Raw genomic sequence first — 24,364 nt, 5'->3', positions numbered from 1 at the left:
TTCCTGTGTGGAATGTGGATGCTGGAATTCATTAGCCTTGTGAGTACAGCTTGCTGTCCAAGTGTAATGGAAAGGCGGGGAATGTGGTACTGATCCTGGTTCATCAACTTATGAATCACTGGAAACAAAATATTAGTTTGCAACTTGAAACAATGAAATAACATTTTCAATAATGAAAATGTTATTGGCAGCATCTCTCCCTTGAACCCTCAAACCACTGTGCAGCTCTTTTAAGGGAACTGAGAGAGCATGTGGAAGACTCTAGTTGTCAGTATTCAGGTTGCTATTGTAATGGAATAGCCTGAGGCTTCAGACTCAGATGGCACAGTGAGATCACCCAAATTTTATCCTCAGCTTCACCCACAAACCAATTTGTTGAACAGCCACTAGCTGTGAGGAAATGTTTTGAGATGGGTGGGTGGAAATCAAAGCAGTAGGAACATTTGTGCTCATGTTCCTGCATCAGCTACTCTCAGATTATGAGCCTTCACCTCCGCCAGCATCTTCCATGTTGGCTTTTGAAAATACTATACAAGCTGATATCAAGTGGTTTGGAAAACTGCTGGTTTTTGTACATGAGCTAAAAGTACGTGGCTTGCTAAGAGAATGCAGCTTATTAAAAACTGTGTTTGCATTAAGGCAATTCAGCATCCATTGCACTTTGTAGACAACTCTGAGAGACTTGTTTTGTCCTGAGCACCATTCATGTAGCAATTGTTCATGCATTCATATAGCTATTAGAAACTAGGACAGAAAATATCGAAGCACCAAAAATAGTGATGAAAGATGCCAATGAGTTAATACATAGGCACACAGCTCCTGGACAAGCGTGACCACAAGTAAATCTTAGATTTGTTGTTTTCTTCTATACCTTCTGGGATGGTGATTTGCCCTGCACAGCAGAACAGATCTTGGCCTTTCTTTTTCACTTACTAGAGGATTTGCAGAGCAGGAAAAGAGGATTACAATTCCTCACAGCAGAAAGTAATCCTTTTAAGTTAGGTATGTCAGCATTCATTGAGAAGTGTGGGAAAGTGCATGCTACTTAAAATGCTTGACAGGTCTTGGGGAAATGTGGTGGCAGGAAGATAGGAGCAAAACCCCCAGCCATGACTACAATGGCCCCCAAATCAGAGACTGTTGGAGGGAGCAGTGAAAACAGAGCTCAGGAATGATGACTGATTTTTGCTTTTATCCAGCTTGGTGAATTTACAGCACGAAAGTCCAGAATTATAACCTAGAATGGTACCCTTTCATTTGAAACTAACAGCAAACAAATTTTTCATTTACAAGGCCACTTTGGAAAAATGGCAGTCCTGTCCTGTAATTTTACTGTGCATCAGGATGGTAGTGAGGCAGTCGACATAAATTGATGTGCTGTTCTGGATGCGCATAGCTAGAGCTGCTAGTAATTCCTTCAGTCCACATTTGTTCTGTTTGGAAAGTTACAGTCTGGTTGTAATGGTATCGCTGAAATAGAACTTATTGTTATGAGTTTCATTATCCAGTTTAAGAGTCCGAAGTCCTGGACTGAGGCATTATCAGCAACGCTCTCACAGGATGATGAGCAAGGTCAGAAGCTATTCTGGACCCAGTCGTTGTGAAATAGTTCAGGCTTAATATATTAAGGCTGAAGTTGAAGAGTACCTGGAATCTGGCTGAACCTCATCTGAGCGGCTGATGAGATTCCACTGGCAGGGCAATAACATGAAAGCTATTGGGGTTAGAAAGACAAACTTTGAAGTAATGTGAAAAGAGGTAATGAAAATGGGCAGGAATTCAGTGACAGAAAATGCGTGTTGCTAAGTGCTTCAGGTAGAACTGAAGACAAATTAAACTAAGGGAATTTTTGAAATTCCACTTCTAAAAGAAGAAAATAAAGAGCACTAGATAGCATAAAGGGCTGGAAAATGCTGTGAATGAATGTGCAAGTATAAAACAAAGTGGAAAGTTAACAGAAAAAGAGAAAGAAACAAATTGCATAAAATAGCAGAAGATCTTACCAGGCGATTCATAATGTATTTGTAACAGCATAATAGCTGCACATCTCTATTGTAACAGAACGCAATTTTATTCACTCTAATTTAGCACAGGACAGTCAACACAATCATCTCAAATCTGCTGTTCACAATCCAAGGTAGCATCTTGACAGCTTTTAACAAATGAAGTGCTTCATAATGTAGACTGTTGGGGACAAGCGACAAAACTGAATTCAGGGTCAGCAACCGAATACATAAAACACGTCATTTGGGAATGCGTGAGCTCCACACTGCACGAGAGATTTTTATTCTGTCATATTTTAAAAAGTCTGCATTTCAGTTTGGCAGATATTATACATAATTCCCGCTTTTCTTCTGCTGCTGAATCCACTCCTCCCCACCTTATCCACAAAGCTCCTTCTTTCTGCACTCTGAGTGACAACTGCAGGTGCCTCTGTAGTGGATATTGCAATGCATACCAGCATTTAAATGGCCTGCTTTGGCTAACAGGTCTTTGTGTGCTTGTAACTACTTTATTCACATTCACTGCTAACAAATACTCTCCCCTTGGCTGGAATATAAAAGCTTGGAGGTACTTCAATGGGAAGTCCACCTTGGGAATCTATCCATGTTGGTTATTCTGAGGATCAGATACTATATTGCACAGAGGAGCATTTCATCCACTTATTTGACTGTTCAGAGTGGGGTAGAAAAAGATCGTTTCTCATCTGTCCTTCACTTTTCAGCAAGAAAATATTCTTTATCTGACTTTTACTGTAAGTGAGGATTTACAGTACAATATTTAAAATCCCCTATCAGGATTGGGAACCCGTGATAGTGACAAACTACACAATGTATTTTGAAGCTGTGCCCCAAATTAAAATGTGTTTAACATAATTCTTTGATGTTCAGATAGTATTAAAATAACCAAAATGACCAATTTTTAGTGTGGTAATTCCTCACTGGGTTGGAAGGTAAGCTGTAAGGGGAAGTACAGTTGGTTCATATGATTTGGTTTTATCAGCACAAACCTCTAAAGACACTTATCATGGGTTTATTTCAGCTAGACTGCAGGGCAGTTTCTGGTTTTATTATATGCCACCCTTTGGGACGTTTGGAATTTGAACTGCTGACTTGCTGTTGGAAGAAAATAGCTCTGCCTCACAGTGGTCTCATCTTTTCAGCTTGGATATTAGGAAAAATATCTTTTCAGAAAGAGTGGTGCTTCAGTGGCACAGGCTGCCCAGGGAGGTGGTGGGGTCACTGTCCCTGGAGCTGTTCAAGAGCTGCGTGGATGTGGCACTGAGGGATGTGGTCAGTGGGCATGGTGTGGATGGGTTGGTGATCGGATTGAATGATCATAGAGGTCTTTTCTAGCATTACTGATTCTACAAGCTTTACAGATCACTTGTATAAGAACTGCAAGTTATGAGTGCTTGACTTAGGAAGCTTGGGAATGCTTCTAGTCTGACTTTTTGGGTGGTCCTGCATGGATCCAGGAGTCGATGACCCTCATGGGTCATCCTTTCCAACTCGGGGTATACTACGATTCTATGCTTACCCAAGGTTTTGTAGTCACATCACGTCCGTTGTGCTTTTTTGGGTTAAGGCTCTCACTTCACACCTGTACCACGCAACCGGCTAAATCCCGAGGAGGCGCGGAGCCAGGCTAGGCCATTCCTGGCAGGTTCCGCCTCCCCAGCGCCCGCGATTCACTCGGCGAAACCAGAGCGCGCATCCCCTCCCCTCGCTCGCAGACACACCCCCGCCGTAGCAGGGCGGAGAGGACGGCCCCGGCCCAGCGCCTCCCTCCGCCTGCGAGCCGCCCCTCCGTGCCGGGTCCACCCCCGCCTTTCCCGCCGCCGCGGGCCGGCTCCTCCTCGCCGCCGCCCGTCCGCCTCCCGCTGCTCGCGCTGCCGGCGGCGGCGGCGGCGGCGCCCCCCGCGCTCCTCCCTTCCCTCCTCCTCGTCCTCCTCCTCCTCCGCTCCGCTCCCCGCGGCGGACTCCTGCAGCGATGGCGCGGCGTGGGCGGCGGCGGCGGGGCCGGCCGACCGGCCGGGGACGAGCGGCGGCGGGCTCAGTGAGGCGGGGGCGAGCGGCGGCGCCGGCGGCTGGCCCGGTAACGCGGGCAACGGCGGCTGGCCCGGTAACGCGGGCGGCGGCGACTCGCGACAAGGTGAGAGCCCTCGCAGGCCGAGACGGGCGAGCGGGCGGGCGGGGAGGTGCTTCCCGCCTCGGCAGCGGCCTTTGTCCGAGGGGCTGGGGGGCGCCTGCCGTGCTGCGCCAAAACAGTCCGTGAAGCGCGGCCCCTCCACGTGGCGCGGCGCCCCCCGCGCCCTGCCCCGGCTCCTCCTACAGGGCGGCCCGGTGTCGCGGTTGAACCGCGCCGCGTTGGGCGCGGACGCGGCGGCGTGGCTTTGGGCTGCTTTGTGGCGTCCCCTTTGTATAACGAGGGGCAGAGCCTTAAGGAGCGTCTGTCTGTCTAATTCTGCCCTTTTTAGTCTGGAAGCGAGTCCATGCCGTGGTGCTACAGACACACGGCTGAACCACGTGAACGCAGTGGGTGTTGGAGGCGGTGGAACGGTCGCAGGTGTGATCAGTGCCCCGAAGCGAGCTCTGGTCCCTGCCAGCTGAGTGCGTGAGGCTCCTCTGCAGCTCGGGGCCTCAGGTCTGCCAGTGTGTAGAGGGCCTCTGGCTGCTCGTGTGGTGCTGCAAAGTCTGTCTGCGTGCTTGTGATCCTTGTGGGAGCTCGTTTCTGGCACAGCAAGGCCTCTGGCTTTCCATGGTTCCCGCTCCTTGTGGCATACTGACTTGTGGGTTTGTCGGAGCCAAGAGGTAGCGGTCAAGGTTTCCCTGTCTCTGAGGTGATGTGGCCTATGCAGGCTGCTGAGTTAGTACAGTAAGTACTAAATGTGAGTAAATTCATGCCCCTGTTGTAAGCAGTTGCCAAGTCAGTCAGTCAGTGCGTTGTGTTGAGTTGTGATGCACTGTTGGATCTGTTCCCTGTCCCAGAGGCTGATTGGAAAAGTTTTGGCACAGCAGCTTTGGTTCCTGGAGCTGGTTACAGGAGTGCTGATGGATGGAGCACCCACAGGGCCTTGGGCCTGGCAGCCCAGACATGAGGAGCATGCTGAGCACCCTGGTTCTCTGAAGAAGCAGAGATCATCTGGTCCCGCCCTCATCTTCTGATACCTCACTGGGGCAAGGATTGTTTTCACTTACGTTAGACTGATCAGATGGTGTTCACAGTCCTTTTGACTGTGTGATTCTCCTGCATACAGGACTAGACCTTCCATTGCTTTTGCATGATGTTTAAAATGAAGCGCCTGTACAATGCTGTTTGCCATTATGGCTCCAGTAAGAAGATCAGGCTTTTGTAAATAGCTTTGCGGTTTGGTTTGGCACCTAACAGCATTCTGGCTGGAGGCCTCCATTCCTGTGATGATGGTGGTAAATGTCAGATTTGAAGCGCTTCTCTCTTCAGTTGTTATTTGGGGATGCAGCACCTCAGCCCTTGGGTGGCATTTTTAGGTCTGTGTGCTCAGCTCAGAGCAAATTGAGGTTTTCCAGCAGGAAATGGAGGTGCGAGTTTGCACATGTTTAGACTCTGTTAACATTCATTTGATATTAAACTGGGATTACTTCAGTTTGACTAAAATGAGTAAACAAAGCTGAGCATTACTGAATTTAGCCACTTGCTTCAAACAGGAAAACAACCCAATTAATTGGTTGGATTTTTGTTGTTGTTGTTTTGTTTTTGCCTAGTAGAAGCAAAGATCGCTCCCTGCTCTCTCACCCATGATGTTCTCCTGACCCTTGTTGTTACAGAAGAATGTGTAAGTGTGGGACCAAAACTAGTATTTAATCCTGTTACAGGGCAGACAGTGGCATACAGGTATCCACCAGAAGTCGAAGTGTGCATGCAGGTGTGTTCTCCTTTTGACCTGACTGGGAAAACCTGGCTGGTTGCCTTGCAGAATGAGAAGTTGCATCTGCTTTTGGAATCAGTATGGTTGACTTTCAAATGGGGACATCAGAATTCTTGCTGTTGATGTGGAAAGTAAAACATCTTGCCTCAGGCTTTTCTTCTTGTTTTTGCCTAACACAGGAGGAATTTGTGGGGACAGCAGTTAGAGAAACCTTGGGACTGTAGGAGACCTCAGGTGCCTTTCTTTCCATCAGTTGTGTGGGGAGTGCCAGCAGCAGATCTGACATCCCTCTCAGCCTTGCTTTCCTTCCTTGTGCTTTGCCTCTGGTGACAGCTCTGTCACAAATGAACTATGTGCTCTCAGTTCCCAGTAGTACCTCTCATGGCAAGCTGCCTGATTCGATGGTATTCTGTGTGCACCTGTGATCTTTCTGCAGATCTAAAGAAGGGGAATGCAAGGGATGGGAATAGCTTGAACTTTCATCTCCTGCTGAGTAAAAATGTACTCACATGTGGTAATTCTGAAAATAGTTGGATTGCATGCTGTTGGTAGCGGGTAGTATTCTGCTTTTGAGAAGTGCTTTGTGGGTGCTTGAAAGGAGTAATGGTATTTTAAGTGCTAAAATAACTGGGCTCAATAGACATAACATTTCTTATCAAGGATGATACTTTTTCTGTGTATTTTCTTCAGATTTCACTTGAATTTTAGTACTTTATGTAACTGTTATCTGTAAAAGACAGTATTTCTAAAATCTGCAACATTATAGCAGACTTCCATTTGCTCTGTGGGCTTTTGCACATTTGCTCTGTGGGCTTTTTCATGTTGAAATATTTTCTCTGAGTGAGCTTGAATTGTTCATCACCTCTGAGTCTTCCTGTCTTTTTTCTTTTTTTTTTTGAGGTTTAGTAGCAAAAAAAAAAATCTGTCTTGAAGAGCCTGCATCCATCAAGTGCTTAGAGTACTATTTTAACATCTTTGTTTAGGCATGCGTGTATTTTCTTTCTTTGTACATGACACTTTGTTGGCAAAGTTAAAATGATAGGCTCGGATGCTGATTATGAATCGGTTTCTGAATGTGCTTTAGTTGAAAGTTAATAATAACTAGCAACACTAAGCGAGTGGCTTCGAGGACAAGAAATGGAGAACTCATTGTGGCAGAGGTTTCCAGAGGTAGCTCATCTTTGATATCTGTTTGCTTATGTTGGCCATAACGTTGACTTGAGAGGTGTAGTTTCATGTAAAGGAAGGTGCAGAGGTGTGTATAGATGAGTCTCTGCCTAGCTTTGGTCTGCTGTGGGTGAGCAAACCTGCAGTCTGGACTTTAAGGTTAATAAAAGCCTGTTTGGAGGCACTGCTTTTTCACAGTGAATTAGAAATTACACCTGAAGCCTGCACCCATGTTAAGGAGCAGAAATACTCTTTAATTCACATCCCAGTTACTTATAGGAGCTGTTTGATATCAGATTTGTGCTGATGGAGTTACCGACTTTGCGTAGAGATATGGTTCTGTAGGGATGGATGCAAGCCTTAATTCGGTAAGTTTTTAAACTCCTGGATTAAGTCCATTTTAGGTGTACTTGGTATTCTGCCATTAATCTAAGCCATTATGTAAAAACGGGGCTCACTGATGACTTAATGGGATTCTTCATTGACAGACTGCAGAGAGCAGCACACCAGAAAAGTGTTGAAGTTCTGCAGTAGGCTACTTAAATCGCTACCTTGCTATTTGAGAACACACAAACTTTTTCAATAGAAGATTTTTTTTCCTTTGTTTAAAATTGGTAATTGTACTTCCATTAACGGCTTCTCTGGTGAAGATGCAGAAGTAATAGACAAAGAAGGAATTAAGCACACAGCAATTGCAGCAGTGGCTAACTCAGTTGTGCACTAGCACAGGAACGTTGTGGCTCCTGGAAGCAATTTATAACAAGAAGCTCACAGCTCCTTGTGTGTTTTGCCATTAAAATACACAGTGCTTCATTTTTAAGGTTGTGCTGTATTGTCTGAATTCTGTCATAGCAGTGGAACTAAATTCTGGCAGCTTGCTTTAAGAGATGGGGGTGAGAAAATAACCAAGAGAGTTCACATACAGACAGTATGACTTCTGTGGCAGTGCATTGTGTTGTGCTGTTTTGTGCCTGCAAGGGTCACTGGTTTAGAGATGAATTCTGCTCTTGCTCAAACAATAGTAAATCCATTTTGAAGTCTACATTGATTATAGAAAAGCAGAGTAAGAGTGAATTTAAGCCCACGTATGCCCGTAACTGTGTTTATTTCAGAGAGCAAAGCTATGGTCAAGTGTACAAGATCATGGGTAAGGAACTCCTTGCTAGCTGGCTGCTTATCTCACTTGTGTTCTGAGGTCTACCCAGAGCAATGGCTGTCGAGCACTGCTAACAACAGAAAGGCTTGTTGTAATGAAAAATAGTGTGCATAAGATGCAGACCTTGCTCTGGGGATGTAGGAAATGAATGTCTGGGTGTTGGTTAGCAATTTGGACTTGCCTCCTCAAGCACTTCTGTGCATGGCAGACTGGTAGTGGTGTGTGTGAAAACTGCATTCTGAAACTCAGTGGAGGAAGGAGTAGGAGGTTAGTGAGTGCAAAATGCCCTCTGCCTTGTTTTATAAGGCTGTGCCTTCTCACTCTGTCCTTCCACTCACAAATCCTAATGTGGCCTAGGTGAGAGCTGGCTGAAGGCTTCCTTAGTAACCTGTGATGAAAAGAGGCTTACCTGAAATGATTGATGAAGTACATGATGGTAGGAAATGTTCAGCTCTGGTGATAAAAGTTTCTTTTGGTGCTTGGGCCAAAGTTAAACTCTTACATAGTGACTTTTGTCACCTTGGGAAGTGCCTTTGGTAGTGCTTCTTGGTGACTAAGTCTGGAGCTTCTAGCAAACAAGCATTCTTGATTAATCCGCGTTTTCCCTTTCTTACCAAGTATCTCAGAAAAAACTCCAGATAAATAATGAAGGAGAAACAGGAGTTGCATTGGTTTTATTTTGGAGTTATCTAAGTGATGGCTAAAATGCGTAATGGCGCTGTTACCAGGTAAAATGGTAAGGTTTTTCTGTACTTCTTCAGCGTTTCATTGCATCTGAATGCATGATCCTCAATTCTCTGATCACAGGGCAACAAAAGCTCAGGAGTAGCAATAGGTTTCACTACAAGTAAAGGCCGCACCTCAGCACTTGCAAGATGTGGGCGTGTGTGTATATTTGTGTCTGAGAAGCACTACTGTGGAGTTTAACAGTCTGCGTATTACATCCCCTTCCCTCCAAAATCTGAAGTCTGTATTTAAACAGCCTGCACCAAATTTTCTGGAGTTTAGTTAAATGAGATGCAGTTTTGCTACGCGTGGTTTGTTTTGTAATGTATGTTTGCACTTGAATAGGAATGTAAAAATAAGTTGTGCTGCTGCCAGTTTGAGTTTTTCTATTAAATTGGCATGTCTGATTCATATCTTCTGTCTTGTTTTGAATTGGAAACAGATATCCAAAGGAGTAACTGGCAGTTTAAATGCCCTCAGTGACACTGAAGATTTTCTGGGGGTTCCAAAATGATGCTTCCAGGCAGAGGTTGTTGTCTGAAGACAGCTATGGTAGTTTTGATGCCCTTTTTTTCTTTTTTTTTTTTTTTTTTTCCCCCCTCCTGAATCATAGAATCGTAGAATGGCCTGGGTTGAACTGGGTTGAAAAGGACCACAATGCTCATCTAGTTTCAATCCCCCTGCTATGTGCAGGGCACCAACCACCAGACCAGGCTGCCAGAGCCACATCCAGCCTGGCCTTGAATGCTTCCAGGGATGGGGCATCCACGATCTCTCTGAATCTAGGGTAGGAATGGATTGCTGTGGCCCAGATGTGCTCTCCTGGTGCAGTTGTAATCTGAGCCTGTATCCTGGCTGCATGAGCCGTAACTCCCAGCAAAACCAGGAATCTTAGTTTGTCATATGTCAAAGAATGTCAAAGAATTGTCAAAGTATGTCAAAGAAAAAAACAAATTTAGATAAACTTCCTATCCTTTCCAAGTTTTGATGGTAGCTTTTAAAAAGTGCTTCATAGTATTAGAAAGAAAATGCGTTTCACTAGAAGGAGAGCCCAAACGGAATAGGCAAGTGTAATAGGAGAGAAATAGGAAAGAATATGACCATCCTAGGATCATTGCTCTGGATAAATAGGACAAGTGGAAATACATGGGAATAGATTGGTTTTGTGAGTATCCTTGCAGATTTCAAAGTACGCGTTCCAGACATTAATATCCCTCTGTTACTGTTTCTGCACTGAAATTACTGTTGTAGTGGTACTGGCCCAGAGAGGCTGTCTCTGAGATTTGCTAGTTCTCTTCTGTCTTAGTTACAGCTTGGATAATCCTGATTGTTTGATGTTTTGCTTTCTCTTATTTGGTGTCTGGAAGTACCTGCTCTGTTCGCAAGGAATGACTGATCTGCTGTCTTGGCTGCCAGAAGATTCAGTTTTCAATCTTTTAGAAGCTTAAATACTTGATAGATGTGGCCTGATGTTCTGCAAGAGAGTTTTTACTAAAGTACAGTCTGTTTTGTTTTGAAGCCCATCATGTTAAACATTGCTAGCACCAGTCATCTTCCTTGTCTTCAGCAAAGGGAACAAACAGAGTGAGTCTTGCTGATGTATGTACTGTGTGTACTATTTCTGAGCAAATACTGTCAGGAGAGATCTGTACGAAATGTGGAAGCTGTTTGGAAGTAGAGCTGTAGTCTACACTACAGGGATATATGGTATCTTAAGAAGTGAAATATGCTGAGCTCTGAGTCGCTTTGTGATCTTGTTGCTCAGTGGGTGTTCTGTTGGCTTGAAACAGCCAGGTGGTGGCTTGCTGTTACATTTGTGGCTTCATGCTGGGTGTGCAGAATGATTAATGAAGAAGTGGTGGTAGGTTCTTGTGTAGGATCCTGTGCTTCTCTGCCTGCTTGGTGACTGCAGGCACCTTATTTCATTCTGCCTTGGTTTCTCAGTGTATGAGAAGGAGGTTATGATAATGATCTCTGCTGCAAAGGGTTTTAGAATCCTATGATAGAAAGCGTTGTGTAAGTGCTAAGTACTGTTACCATGTGCTTCTAGGAATCCCACAGTATTCTCTGCTCCAAGTGGATGTGTTCAGAATTTACAGCTGGCACTGCAGGCTCTCACCAGAATCCCCTGGTCCCTTTCCATGGGGCTGCTCCCCAGTCTGTTGTCACCCACCTTGTACGAGTAGCTGGGGATGTCCCATTCCAGGTGCAGAATTCAGTGCTTTCTCTTGTTAAATTTCATATGGTTTCTGATTGCTCAGCCCTTTAATTTGTCAGGATCTCTCTGCAATGCCTTTCTACCCTTCCTTAAGGGAGTCAACAGCTCCTCTGTTTATTGTCATCCACAAACTTAGTATACCTTCAAGTCTTGTGTCATAGTCACTGATGACAATAATAAAGAGAATTGGCCCTAAAACTGAGTTCTGCATGACTTCTGACATTTTGGAATTGTCTGTTCCTGTGCTTTTAAGAGGTGATATTGAAGAGATGAGCACTATTGAACCTCATTGCAGTTCCCTGGGAACCTTGTTAGCTAGTTCTGTGAGCAGCCTGAAGCTGCTCTCCCCATAGCCAGGGTTGAAGTTTTGGTCAGCTCCCTTTTTACCTCTACCAGGAAGCTATCTGTAAAGTGTTTTAGGAGACTCCTGAACCTGTTTTTATAAGCTGTGTGATATTTCCAGTTAATGTCTGTCAAGTTAAACTCACCCATAAGGACAAGGGTGGCTGATCTGGAGGTATCTGTTAGTTATAGAACAAGTTATTGATGTTGTCATCTTGGCTGGGTGTCCTAAAGCAGACTCCTACAAGGACAAACATTTCATTTGCTTATCTCTTAATCCTTATCCAGGCTCTCAATTGCATCATTTTCAGCTGTGAGCTCAGCCTTTTCCTTAAGTGCCACCCCACCTCTACTGGCTTTCCTGTCTAGCCTAGAGCTGTCCATCATGACATACCAATCACAGAACTCTGCATCCCAGGTTTCACTCTGCCAGTGATGTTATAGCTCTGGGACTGAATCAAGCCTTCTGGAATTATTTGAGTTGGAAGAGACCTTTAAAGATCATCTAGTCCAACTCCCCTGCAGTGAACAGGAACACCTACAGCTAGATCAAGTTACTCAGAGTGCTGTGCAGGCTGACCTTGAACGTCTTCAGGGATGGGACATCCACCACCTGTCTGAGCAACCTGATCCAGTGCCTCACCATCCTTATTGTAAAGCTCCTCTTGCTTCTTCCTCATGCTGCCTGCATTGGTGTACAATCATTCAAAAGTGCTTCATTATACCTAGCATCTTGTGGAGAAGAGTGAAGGATCTCACTAGCTCTTAGTCCCTCAAATTTTGGTGTGCCATTCTGTAGTTTATCACTGTTGAGACTGATTTTTATCCCTTTCCCTCTTCAGTCTTGTTTAAAGCCCTGCAGAAAAATCCTTTTTCTCTTCTAAGAAAGGTGCATCCCATCAGGCATCAAGAAGGCCTGATGTTGTGTTGATATCTCCAAACAAAGCTCAAAATTTGGCCAGTGATGCCAGCCTTCTAGCCATATGTTGATCAGTTGGGGTTGCCTGAGCCTCTCAGTAGTGTTCTCTGCTGCTGGGAGGATAAAGGAGAACATTGCCTGCGTGATGATTCTTCACTGAGATGAAAGCTCATTAATGGGTAATAATCAGAGGTCTGTAGTAGGTTAATGAGTTTTCTAGTAACATCTCTTACCCATGCCCCAGAGAGGCAGAAGGCTTCCCTTTAGGTTCCTTGAGTAAAGATAAAAAATTCAAGAATTTGGTGTGAAGAGCAAAAATGGTGAGGTCAGAAAAAATGCAGTGGTGGCTGGGAGGAGGAGAGGCAGCTGCCTTGCAGATGTGGAGTGGGATCTTCCTGCATCAGGCAATCCCTTGGTTGTCAGTGAACAATTGCATTCATAAATATTGACCAATGTCTCTGTCTTTCCTCTGAGATTTCTGCACTCCATCTCCCGTAATCTCTGCGCTTCTGATGAGTTCCAACAGTTTCTGCAGTAGATATCCCTGATGCTTATTTCACTGTGTGCAGACCATTATTCACATGGCATAGCTTTAGGTGCATTATTTTCAGCCACTTTGGCTAACAAACTAATTAAGATTCTCCCCCCCTCCCCTCCAGCCACTCTTTATCCTTCGTTGTGGAATTTCAAGGAAACACAGAGTACATACAAACTTCTGTTTGCCTCTGAGAAATGCAATTTCACTTTAACTTCCCTATTGTGTTTGTTCCTTTCTCAAACAGCTGCACTGCAGCTATCAACAAAAGAGTTAAGCAGTTTTGCTCACAGAAAACTCATTCTAATTATCCATAATAACTTGAGGGAGATGTTAAAATGTAAAGAAACAGCGTATGTTGTAGCTCCCCCCTCTTATTCCCCTGTATGCATTTTCGCTGAATGTACTGTATCTGTTTTTCACCAGATATTATCTTAATGTAAAGAAGTGTGTAATTAAAGTCAGGAATAGGAGGGAATTGAAGAGAACAATAAAGATATTCAGCAATTGCGTCATATGAAAGGTCATTTTTGTATCCTGGGTGGGAGGAAGTCACAGCAGAGGAAAACTGGGGAAAGAAACTTAAATGAATGTTGTAGGCTCTCAAAAAGCAGGTGTGGTGTGAACATGCGTATTCCTACTATGAACAGGTATTTCAGTGGACTCACAGGGATGAATTGACAAATGGTCTGCTGATTCTGATTAGAAGTATGGAAATACAATTCTGATTTAGTAAATGCACTGTGTTTAAAGATGTCAAAATAAGCACTAGACTTGTCCTGTATTTGGTATGTGAATATACATGTACTGGGAAGCATTCTAATGAGATTTTATTCTTTCATGGACTGGCATTTCATTTCCTAGTCTGTGGGTAGAATCTGGGGTCAGTTTTGCTTGCAATGTGTCTTCACGGTATATATCATCTAGTTGGTACTTGATTAAGCCTTTGAACGTGTTCATTCTGACTAGTCACTATTTTGTGTATGACGGTTTCTTATAGCTGGCTGGTATTTTTACAGGGCATTCGATACCAGTCCAGATACCTTACTGAAGAGCTGAAGAAGATTTTCACTGAAGACACTGATTCTGAAACTGATGCATTTGAAGGCTTTGCTTCTAGTGGGGAGGATGTGAAGAGGAAAGTAGTTCCAGTAAAGGCAGTATGTATATGTTGATGTTTTTTTCCTTTTTTTTCTGTGTGTAAATTTCTATCTTATAATCAGTGTTAGTGATGCACTGTGATGTTCATTATACAGACTGAAGAATATTGTAATATACGTATTATATTGAAAAAGGGGAAAAAACCCCACCTTCATTGAGTGCAGTATCCCATATTAGAAATGAGAACTCCCCCTCCTTGTATGCTGACTGCTAGGCAATACTGTTCCTGATAGCCTTGTTTGTAGTATCTGTGCATTAATGTGCAGACTGTGTTGGGGGAAGTTGAATGCTGCTAGCTTTGTAAAACCTGTTGATTTGAGTGAATTTCTGTAGCACTTGGATGGTGAAACTGCTGCCTAGAATTAGTGATTAAAAATAACATTTTGTGTCATAGCAGCAAATATAACATGGTTCTTCCTGCCTGTAGGAGATGGTGTCAGACTTGAGTGATGAAGAACGTGGTAATTTATTGGGTACTGAAGGAGAAGAGGAGGAAGAGGCAAAGAAGAAAGTATCTCCCAAAAGAAGAAGCTTTGGTCTTCGTGTTGCCTTTCAGTTTCCAACCAGGAAGTCTTCTGAGAAAAAAGTGCCTGAACAAGCTTTTCCTAACCTACCATTAAAGGACAGTAAACCCTCCACTGCTCTTTCAAAAGAAAGAAATTGCAAGCGATGGGACAAACTAGAGGGCTCTGCTTCAGAATCTGAAGAAGACATGAAAGAAACACAAGAAGAAAATTCCAGTGCTCTGCTTAAAAGAGCTATGAATATTAAAGAAAATAAAGCCATGGTAAGACTAAAGGACACTGTAACAGTACAGTGAACACTGTTACAGGTATCCATGTTACAGGCTTATGTTTGGAGCCTGTCAGCAAACCATCGGGTTCCTTCAGGTCATTCTTGTTGTTTATTCAATAGAGTTTCTACTTACCTGTTGTATCTGAGGGGTCTTCTGTACTCACTGGTTGGAAAGCCTGCCCAAAACTGCAAAGGATTATAAATATAACTTTTCAATTATGTGGAATGTGGTGTTTAATTATACTTTACTGCTACTACTGAAAGTGTGTATGTAGATAAGGGAGAAGTGAGACTAATAATTGCCAGTTGCTTTTCCCCCTGTCTAAAATTCCACTAGATCTCTTAATTTTCATGGTGGTGTGCAAATCTAGCACTGTAGTGTGTTGATTTTGGGTCTTTTGTGAATCCTCCAGTTTTGCATTGTTCCAGGATGTGTTGTAGCCTCCAGGCACTCTTTGTACAAATCTTGGGTCTGCTTCCACCCTTTCTTTTAATTCCAGTTTTACCACTGTAAACTTCATTAGTTTTGAGGACACTCTTTTTCAGTGCTGTTTTGACAAGATTGAATGTAATATTAGCTGCCGTATTCCAGTAAGAATTAATGGAAGCTGTGAAGTTGCAAAACTCTGGTGTTTTTTTTTTTTTCACTCGTACATGAATGAGCCCCTTTTTTGAGCCCCACTTTATTTAAGTTCCTATTGAAATGTTTCATGCGCTGAAATTTAATACGTTCAAGTATTTCTCAGAGTGCATACAAAGACTGGATGATGCGTGTCAAAAATATGCAAGTTTGTAGTGACTTTTCAATATGATATTACTATTTCTTTCAGCTTGCCCAGTTACTAGCAGAACTGAATTCCATACCTGACCTATTCCCGGTGAAGACACCTGCCTCAACTCCTTCGGTAAGACTCTGTGCACTGGCTAGAGGTGATGGATATTTATGCTAGACTTTTGATTAATATGCTTCTTGATAAAACACTTTCACCAACTTCTGTTTGGGTTTTCCTTGGTTCTGGTTACTTTGTTTTGGATTTGCTCTTGGTATTGTTCAAATACTGAAGCTTTTGTGAGGAAATGGTGTTTTATAAGATAATTGTATGAAGAACTGTGGAGACCAGGATTAGATGCTACTTTATAATTTTTGTCACGGAAATTCTTTTGAGATACTAGACAGATACCTGCATTTGTGCAAATGAGGAAAATTGCTTTCCTTTGTGTTTAGATCCTTTACATTTCCCAGCTAATTTTTCTTTTACTCTTCTCTTAAAATCCACACTTCCATATGCTGATAAAATTCAACCACTTCAACATGAAACTAGGGTAGTGATACTGTAGCTTTTCTTAGCCAGAAGTAGATTACTGTCTGTAATGTTTTTTCACATTACAAACTGAAGAGATGTAAAGTAAAATTGAAGAGCCATGTCTTCAGAAAACCAGCATGTAAATGCTGCTGTGTGACAGTGGTAATGTGAATCAGAATTACGAAGTCTGTGCAAATCTTGAATTTAGCTGTGGCTAAATGTGTGTCTGTGTATTCAAGGAATGGTTATATTTTTATAGCATGTTACTTTCATTTATTGTCCTTATTTGAGGGGTCGAAAAGGCATCAGGAACGTTCTAGTTTCCTTTCTGCTTGTTTTTTGACTTCCAACCTCTCTTCTTGTAAAGTGTCATTCACTTCTTGCTAAGGAAATATGATGGCAAGCAGATATAACTTCTTTCGTCTTGTTGAAGCTGTCAGATGTAGTAGAGTGACACTTTTATGTGTATGTTTGGTGGCCCTGCCAGGCAGGGGGGTTGGAACTACATGATCCTTGAGGTCCCTTCCAACCCGGGTGATTCTGTGATTCTGTGATTCTGTACTTTTATGGATAATTTTATGGTAGGTGGCCCATGCAGGACTCCTGTTGCATGAATTCAGTTATTCCATAATTATTAAGTCTGATAACACCAAGAGATTGTTGCCATTCATTGGAATGTAGAAGAGGAGATTTATTCATGCTCTTTCCGTGACCCTTTAAGATGAAAAATATGGAAGAAAGCCTGGACTTTGGTTTATTCATTAAAGGTTTGTTCGTATTGTGGGAGCTTCCGAACCTTCAGCTGCCGAAGAACAGTGAGAACTAGCTTTAAGCTTAATATGCCATCCGTAGAGTTTTGGTACATGTATGGGAACTGCTGAGTCAGGGCCTGAACCTCTGATTGATCACCTGAGGCGAGCCATGAGCCAGCCAGAGGAGCACAGGTGAAGGCAATTCACCTGTGCTGCCGGAAGGGGTGGAGCCTGGCTGCACCTCTCCTAGACCCATTTAAGAGCTGGCTACCAGTGGGGAAGGATCTCTTCTGGAGATCACCTCTCTTGGTGTCTTCTGGTGAGCTCAGCCAAAGGGTAAGCTCTTCCACTTATTCTCTTTTGTGATCATTGTTTACTTTGCCTAATTCTCTTGATTATATTGTGATTATAACATCTTGATTATACAGTACAGTTCTGTGATGTTAATTGAAATATAATCTGACTGTGAAAACTGGTCTTTTAAAAGGAGCAAAAAGATATAGCATGTAGGGAAAATTTTCTATCTGCTAGAAATTGTCGGCTTAACCGACATAATAAATGTGGCTTAACAGATAAGGAGTGGAAGAAGAATGAATTCATAAAAGCGCTAGTGCAACAGACTTTGAAATCTTTCTGGTGTTTAACACTACAAATGAAACTGAAAAATACTAGAAATTACAATCACTAGATTTTTTTTTTTTTCTGGATTCTAGAAACAGAAGAAAATACCAAGGAGGACGTTTTCTGAAGGCCAGATAACACGTCGCATGAACCCAACCAGAAATGCTCGTCCACCTGAGAAATTTGCCTTGGAAAAATTTACCATGTCGGCTGTCAGATTTGCAGAACACTTGCAAAGCTATAAACAAGAAAACCTCTTGAAGAGGAGCCTGAGCGTGGTATTTGCTAGACTTTGATATTTTCCGTAGAGAGGAACATTCATATAGATTGTTGGCCAGTGCTTAGGGTAGACATCACTTCCTGGAGGAAGTTAACGAGAACCTTTGGTTTGTTATTAGCAATAGAAATTGTCTTCAGGCATTCCTGCCTCAACTTTCATCCATTTTCTGGCTCTAGTTGTGACTTATCTTGTCCAAGCATAACCAGACAGTTTACTTAGGTTCTAGTGTTTGTTTTTGTTGTCTGAAAGTTGTTAGAACTCAAATGTATAAGGCATTTGAGTGGCAAGACAGTGGAGTGGTAAGGTAAATCTTCTGAATCTTCAGACTCAGGAAAAAATAGCAAGAGCTCCTCTCTGGAAATACCAGAGGGAGGTTAGGAATTGCATAATTAAACTGAGAGTGAAGGGAATCTGCACCAACAAACCATCTGCATTTGTCTTGGCTTTATTTACCGCATAGTCTTTATGAAAAAGACTTACTTTGTATCTCTATATACTGGGGACTGGATTCCCAGTTCCCAGAGCACTGTCCATAGATGAACAATTATAGCAGGAACTTGGCCACTAAAAAACATGGAATAAAAATTGCTCTGTTCTGGAAAAAGCAGATCTGACTTAGGATGAAAGACAAAGATGGGGTAGGGGGGGAGGCTCAGGATTAGGTGAGACACATACATGATTGAAATCTCCTGATGGTTATAATGATGATCCAAGATTCAGGATTATAGAGAATCTATGAAAGACCAAAAGAGCATTTAGTGAGTAGAGGACTCTTTTCCACATAACTAGCAAGATAACAATGAAAGGCTGGACTAAACTAAAACTTAAGTAAAGATTTTTAGTGGAATATTAGATTGTCTGTGGTGAAAGCAATATGAGAACATGCTAGGAAACCAAATGAACAAAGCTTGGGGAAGGCAAGTGGCTATAATTTAATTTTGTGAGGAAAGTAGTATGAAATTAGTAGAGGTGTGCAGGGAATGCAAAGAAAAGCAGCAGAAAAATGGGCTTTGTGGAAGCAGAAGTAACAAGGAGATAACCATAAGAAGGGATAACTAAACAGACTAAATAATAAGTGGAGTAGAGAAGTGACTGGGGAGTAGGGGAGAGAAAACAGGCCAGTGGGTTTGGATAGTTGCTCAAATCTACTCCCGGTTCTTTCAATGATCCATGAGCCTGTAGACTATACCCACTAAGTTACATGTGCATTATAAATGACATAATTTGTCATCACGTGTGGTGACAGTCTTCATGCCACCAGACAAAAGGTGTTGAGATTAGTTTGTTTAACAGGGGAATTGTGGCGTGCGCAAAAGGAGGAGATCATCAAAGTATTCATCTTACCGTCCAGTGGAGGATATTACTGAGGATGACTTGGACAACATTGCAATCACTGTTAAAGACAAAATCTATGACAAAGTTCTAGTAAGTGGCTAATATTTTCTGTACGGTGTCCATTAATGGTCTTCTAACAGCATATCTGATGCTTGCTGAAAGGTGCTTTTCTGAAGTTCTGGAGAGCGTAGCTCTTGCTACTGTATTGCACAAGCACGACCTGAAAGTGTTGACAGTCTTCTGTGGACTTGCTCACGCTGATTAATACTGTCCCAACAAATTTTTGCCTCTGCAAATAAATGCTTCCTTGCCATAGAATGAAATGGAAGTTGTTACAGCTATGGCTCTTCAGTGATAAGAGTTGAAAACCTATTATCTTTCATTCTTATTTAATTGTTGCTGTTGTGGTTGTACAGCTAAATGCCATTGATCCTTGCTGTCCTTTATACCTTCAAGAAACTACATTTCTGTAAGGGTTGGCTAGTTTCCAGCTAGGTTGCTGGAACCCTTCCTTTCCTTTATCTGATTTAGCTATTATTAATAGTCATCAAAAGATGGCAGATCATCTTACTGTGTGTTTTATTCTTCACTGCTGTATTAGCAGAGATAGTCATTTTCTAAGTATGCAATAACCATAAATGAGCTCACTGCCAAATTGGGGTGGGGAATAAGAACTGTAGAATGAGCTGCATGGAGTCTGAGACTCTAAAGCTAAGGACAGGCACTGTTTCTGTAAAATCTCCAGCGTCTGAGATACTATGTAATTTATAATAATGACAAAACTTACAGTTCTTACTAAGATGTTCATTGCTGAATTTTAGTTTGGTTTGAAGTCTGTGCTTTTCTATCAGCGGATGTATTAGGATTGCTAACCAATTAAGCATTTAAGGTGCCTTTCACACATGGTTATTTTTCCTCCTTCTCAACTTTTTTAGGGCAGTACTTGCCACCAGTGTCGACAAAAGACAATTGATACAAAGACCATCTGTCGCAACAAGGGCTGTGGAGGTGTAAGGGGGCAATTTTGTGGACCATGTCTTCGAAACAGATATGGGGAAGATGTGAAATCAGCACTGCTTGATCCAGTAAGTATTGTTTCAGGTTTGGGAACAAAGTATAAGTAATATGATTTAGTATTAAGCTGTGCTGAATGTATGCTTGTAGTAATGTGGTTTAAAGCGTTTTACTCTAAGGTCTGCAGTACCATTGGGACTGATGCTGATTTTTGTTGGAGTGCAAGGGGGAAGTACTGGACCTATGTTACAGCTTATCTGTCCTAGTGCTTCCAAGCTCCAGTTGCTTACCAGACAGCAGAGAGAGAAAGCATGAGAATTTTTGAGAAAAGAAATCTGTCCCCTTATGGAAAAAGATCAAAAAGTGCTTTCTTTTTATGCTTTTAGTTATGTGGCCTGCAAAGCAAGCAGGTTCTAGATGGTAAAAATTTAAGTGTGACAAAAAAGGAGGAGGGTACCTAAATGTCTTAGAGTTGGTTTTTTTGACTCCCCTTATATTCTGAGCAAGGAGTATGCATATACGACAGCCAGAAAATGGGACTCATGGGCACATAAAGGTATCTGGCAGAATCAATCTTTTTGTACTTAGCTTAACTTCTGAAAAGGAGCTCTGCAGAGAAGGACCTAGGTGTCCTGGTGGGCAACAGGTTGTCCACAAGCCAGCCGTGTGCGTTGGTGGCCAAGAAGGCCAATGGTATCCTGCAGTGCATTAGGAAGAGGTGATCCTTCTTTTCTGCTCTTTGTGAGGCCACATATGGAGTAGTGTGTCCAGTTCTTAGCTCCTCATTTCAAGAAAAGCAGGAGAGTTCTGGAAAGAGTCCAGTGTAGTGCCATTAAGGTGATTAAGAGCCTAGAGTATCTCTCTTACGAATAAAGACTTAAGAGAGCTAGGACTCTTCAGCCTGGAGAAGACTGAGAAGGGGGTCTTATCAATGCTTATAAATAAAGAGTGGGAGTCAAGTGAATGAGGCCAGGCTCTTTTCAGTGATAACCAGTGACAATGAGAGATAATGAGAACAAACTGGAGCACAGGATGTTCCATATGAACATAAGGAAAAAAAACTTATTTACTTTGAGGATGACAGAGCACTGAACAAGCTTCCCAAGTAGGTTGTAGAGTCTCCTTCTCTGGAGATATTCAACAGCCGCCTGGATACTTTCCTATGTAACATGCTCTAGAAAACCTTTAGCAGGGAGGTTGGACTATGTGATCTCCAGAGGTCTCTTTCAGTGCTAATGATTCTGTGATTCTTGTAGCTGAAGCAGGAAGGCCTCTCCACAAGCTCCCCTTGGTCAAGTGTCCTGTAGGTAGACTGTAGCCAGATGTCCTTTCTTGGTCTGGTCCCTAATTTTAGCCCAAAGCTCTCAATGTGATCATGGCTGTTTCTCAGAGGCAGCTCTTCAGAGTCTGTCCACTTCTTAACATAGAGGGCAAGTCCCTCACCCCTCTTCCAGTGTCTATCCCTTCTACAATACATGTAGCTTTCAATCATGGTATTCCAGTTTTGTGATAAATCCCACCATGTTTCCCTGGTAGCAATTAGTTCGTAATTTTATAATTGCACCATGGTTTCCATCTCCTGCTTATTCCCTGTGCTGTGTGCATTGCTGTAGAGGCACTTCAGCTGGGCAGTTGTCCATGTTACCTTCTTGGAGGAGCTCTCTCACATTTCTCTGGGGCAAATCTGAGGGTTTTTTTTTGCTGCTGCTTCCTGTAATTACAATGTTTACTGGCTCTTCTCAGCCACTTAAAAGTACGTCCTCTTTCCCCATTGAATTTAGCTTAAAGTTCTGCTAATTGGTCCACCCAGCTTGCTGCCCCTTCTGGTCCCATCTAACATCATCATGCCCAGTCTCTCAAAGATGCATCCAAAGACATCCAAAACCCTGAGAGTGATAGGCAATATTACAGGTGCTTTTTTTCTGTTTTGAATTAATAATGAGTAAATCATTCAGAGAGCTTGAGCTTGCAGACTAAGACCTATTGAAGCAAACAAAGTAGCGTTGATCTTATTTTAATCCTGCAGTATGTGGAAACTGTAACAAGTTTGGCTGACTTGTTGATTACCCTGAATAACAAGGCAAAAAGGAAGCTATACTCCTGTCTGTTAGAGCAGTGCAGAGGATGGTACAACCCTACCTACAGCTGGCCTTTAATGACACCCCCCTTCTTTCTTGCAGGACTGGATCTGTCCTCCTTGTCGCGGTGTGTGTAACTGCAGTTACTGCCGCAAGCGTGATGGTCGCTGTGCCACAGGGATGCTCATCCATTTGGCCAAGTTCTATGGCTATGACAACGTGAAAGAATACCTGGAAAGGTGAGGGGTTGTGCCCAGTGTTCCCTTCAGCTCAGGTCTACAACACTGCTGCCTAAGCTTGAGTTGAGCACTTTTAAAATGTCTTCATTATAGATCTAGTGGGCACAAATGTCTCTTCACTTTCAGAATTTGCCATTTCAAAATAGCTTTACAGATCCTTATTACTGTGTGACCTTAAATTTAGTATGAAATTTGGTCTCTGAGACAGCAAATAACTGCAGTGTATTTCTTTATTTTGGATTCTCAATGGAGACTTCTTAAGCATGGGTAATTTTGCTTTAATAACAACTGTTCAATTTCTGGGCTTTAAACCAAGTTGCAGCTTCTTTTGCTAGTTGGCCTTTTAGAAATGCTGAAGCCCTTCAGTACTTGACTTCTGCCAGGGATAGATCCTTTTTCTTTCAAAAAAAAATCTCTTCAGAATTTTCCTAGGATGAGATCGGCTTTGTTGAAGCAAGACATAGCCTTGCATAAACAACTAATTTGCTTTTCCCTGTTTTGAAATCAGCATGAGCTGCTTCTAGCATTTAGAGTTGTTGTTTTGGAAACTATCATCTTCAGAAATTGAAATAATGTGTTCTTGGGGAATCTTGAGTTTCCTAAAATGCACTAACACTGTTTTCTTATGTCTTCTAGTTTACAAAAACAACTGGTGGAAGGCAATTGAGAGCACTGAACTCAAGCTGTGCCTGCAACTGTTTAATATGTTGACAAGTTTTGACTTCAAAAGTTTATTACTGTGTTTTATATAAGATAGAATTTTAGAGTTTAGTGTATACATTTCAATGTGTGAAATTTTTTAATTAATGTGGTCTTATGCAAAACATCTCTCAGGAAAATGTTTTGGTAGAGAAATCTACATGCACAGACCTATACATTAAGTGGAATGGCACTCTTCAACCTTAGAGTGGTTAATTTCTAACAGGGCTAGACAACTACATGATGGAGAACTTTGTTAATTTGAGCAATATTTTTACTTATGCAATTGTGTGAAGTTTCAAAAAGAGTGTTTAACAACTACCTGTAAAGGTTACTCTGTTTACAAACAAAATCCAACAAGTATACAACACCCCAAGAAATGCTTGTGTTTCAATTTGATCATAAAGATTGAATTTTCCAACCTTAGCTTTCTGAACGTGTTCTTCCATCTGAATGCCGTTATATTCCAGCCAAAGCTGATATAAACCTGCCAGTGGGAGGATGAAAATTTTATTTTTTTAATCCAAAGTGCAATTAACCACTGAAACATGAAAGTGGAAGTGTTTTGTAAAAATAAAATAAAAAAATAATAAAAAAAACAAAGTAGAGAAAAGAACAAAAAACATCACATCCCAGTAAAGAAAATGAATTGCTTAGTAGCAGTTGTGTGTGAAATACTTGCTGCCTGACCCAGCCACCTTATAGATACTGTTACTGGTTTAAACCACTGAGTTGAGGATTTTTTTGAAATACAGGTTGTAGTTGGATCTCTTCTCATACACACAACTAAGCTTTCAAACAACTTTAAGCAATGCTTCTGTATTGTTGTATGATTATGTTCAAATTAATGTAAGATATGTATTTCATTTTATGTAGAGATAATAAAGAATAATCAAGGAGAAGATTTTATGAGTCAAACTGCAGTCAGCCAGTGTGATGTTTCCCATTTACTTTTCCATAATCAATGTAATGAAGGAATTATAACTGTAATAAATATATGGAAAAACACATGAACAGAACACTGAAGGATGAGTAAATAACATATACCTTATCGTTATGCTTAGGAATGTTTTTTTGCAAGGCAAATCTGCTGCACGTACTATTGAAAAGTTACT

The 24,364-nt window shown here is 42.1% G+C and overlaps 1 protein-coding gene across 1 annotated transcript; it reads left to right on the top strand.

Annotated features, from left to right (window-relative positions):
- The first annotated feature begins 3,879 nt into the window (after positions 1 to 3,879).
- On the top strand, positions 3,880 to 24,153 carry CDCA7L (cell division cycle associated 7 like). The gene is made up of 9 exons (XM_048951759.1): positions 3,880 to 4,155; positions 13,991 to 14,131; positions 14,560 to 14,919; positions 15,758 to 15,832; positions 17,697 to 17,882; positions 19,178 to 19,309; positions 20,155 to 20,304; positions 22,414 to 22,550; positions 23,187 to 24,153. The coding sequence occupies exons 1-9, from the start codon at positions 3,994 to 3,996 to the stop codon at positions 23,215 to 23,217; spliced, it is 1,374 nt and encodes a 457-aa protein (XP_048807716.1). The 5' UTR covers positions 3,880 to 3,993; the 3' UTR covers positions 23,218 to 24,153.
- Positions 24,154 to 24,364: the final 211 nt, after the last annotated feature.

The sequence above is a fragment of the Lagopus muta genome, chromosome 7 (genome assembly GCF_023343835.1).
Source record: "Lagopus muta isolate bLagMut1 chromosome 7, bLagMut1 primary, whole genome shotgun sequence".
In the NCBI taxonomy this organism is placed as follows: Eukaryota; Metazoa; Chordata; class Aves; order Galliformes; family Phasianidae; genus Lagopus; species Lagopus muta.
The sequence above is the reverse complement of the archived record's forward strand: the minus strand, read 5'-3'. Positions and strand labels throughout refer to the sequence as shown.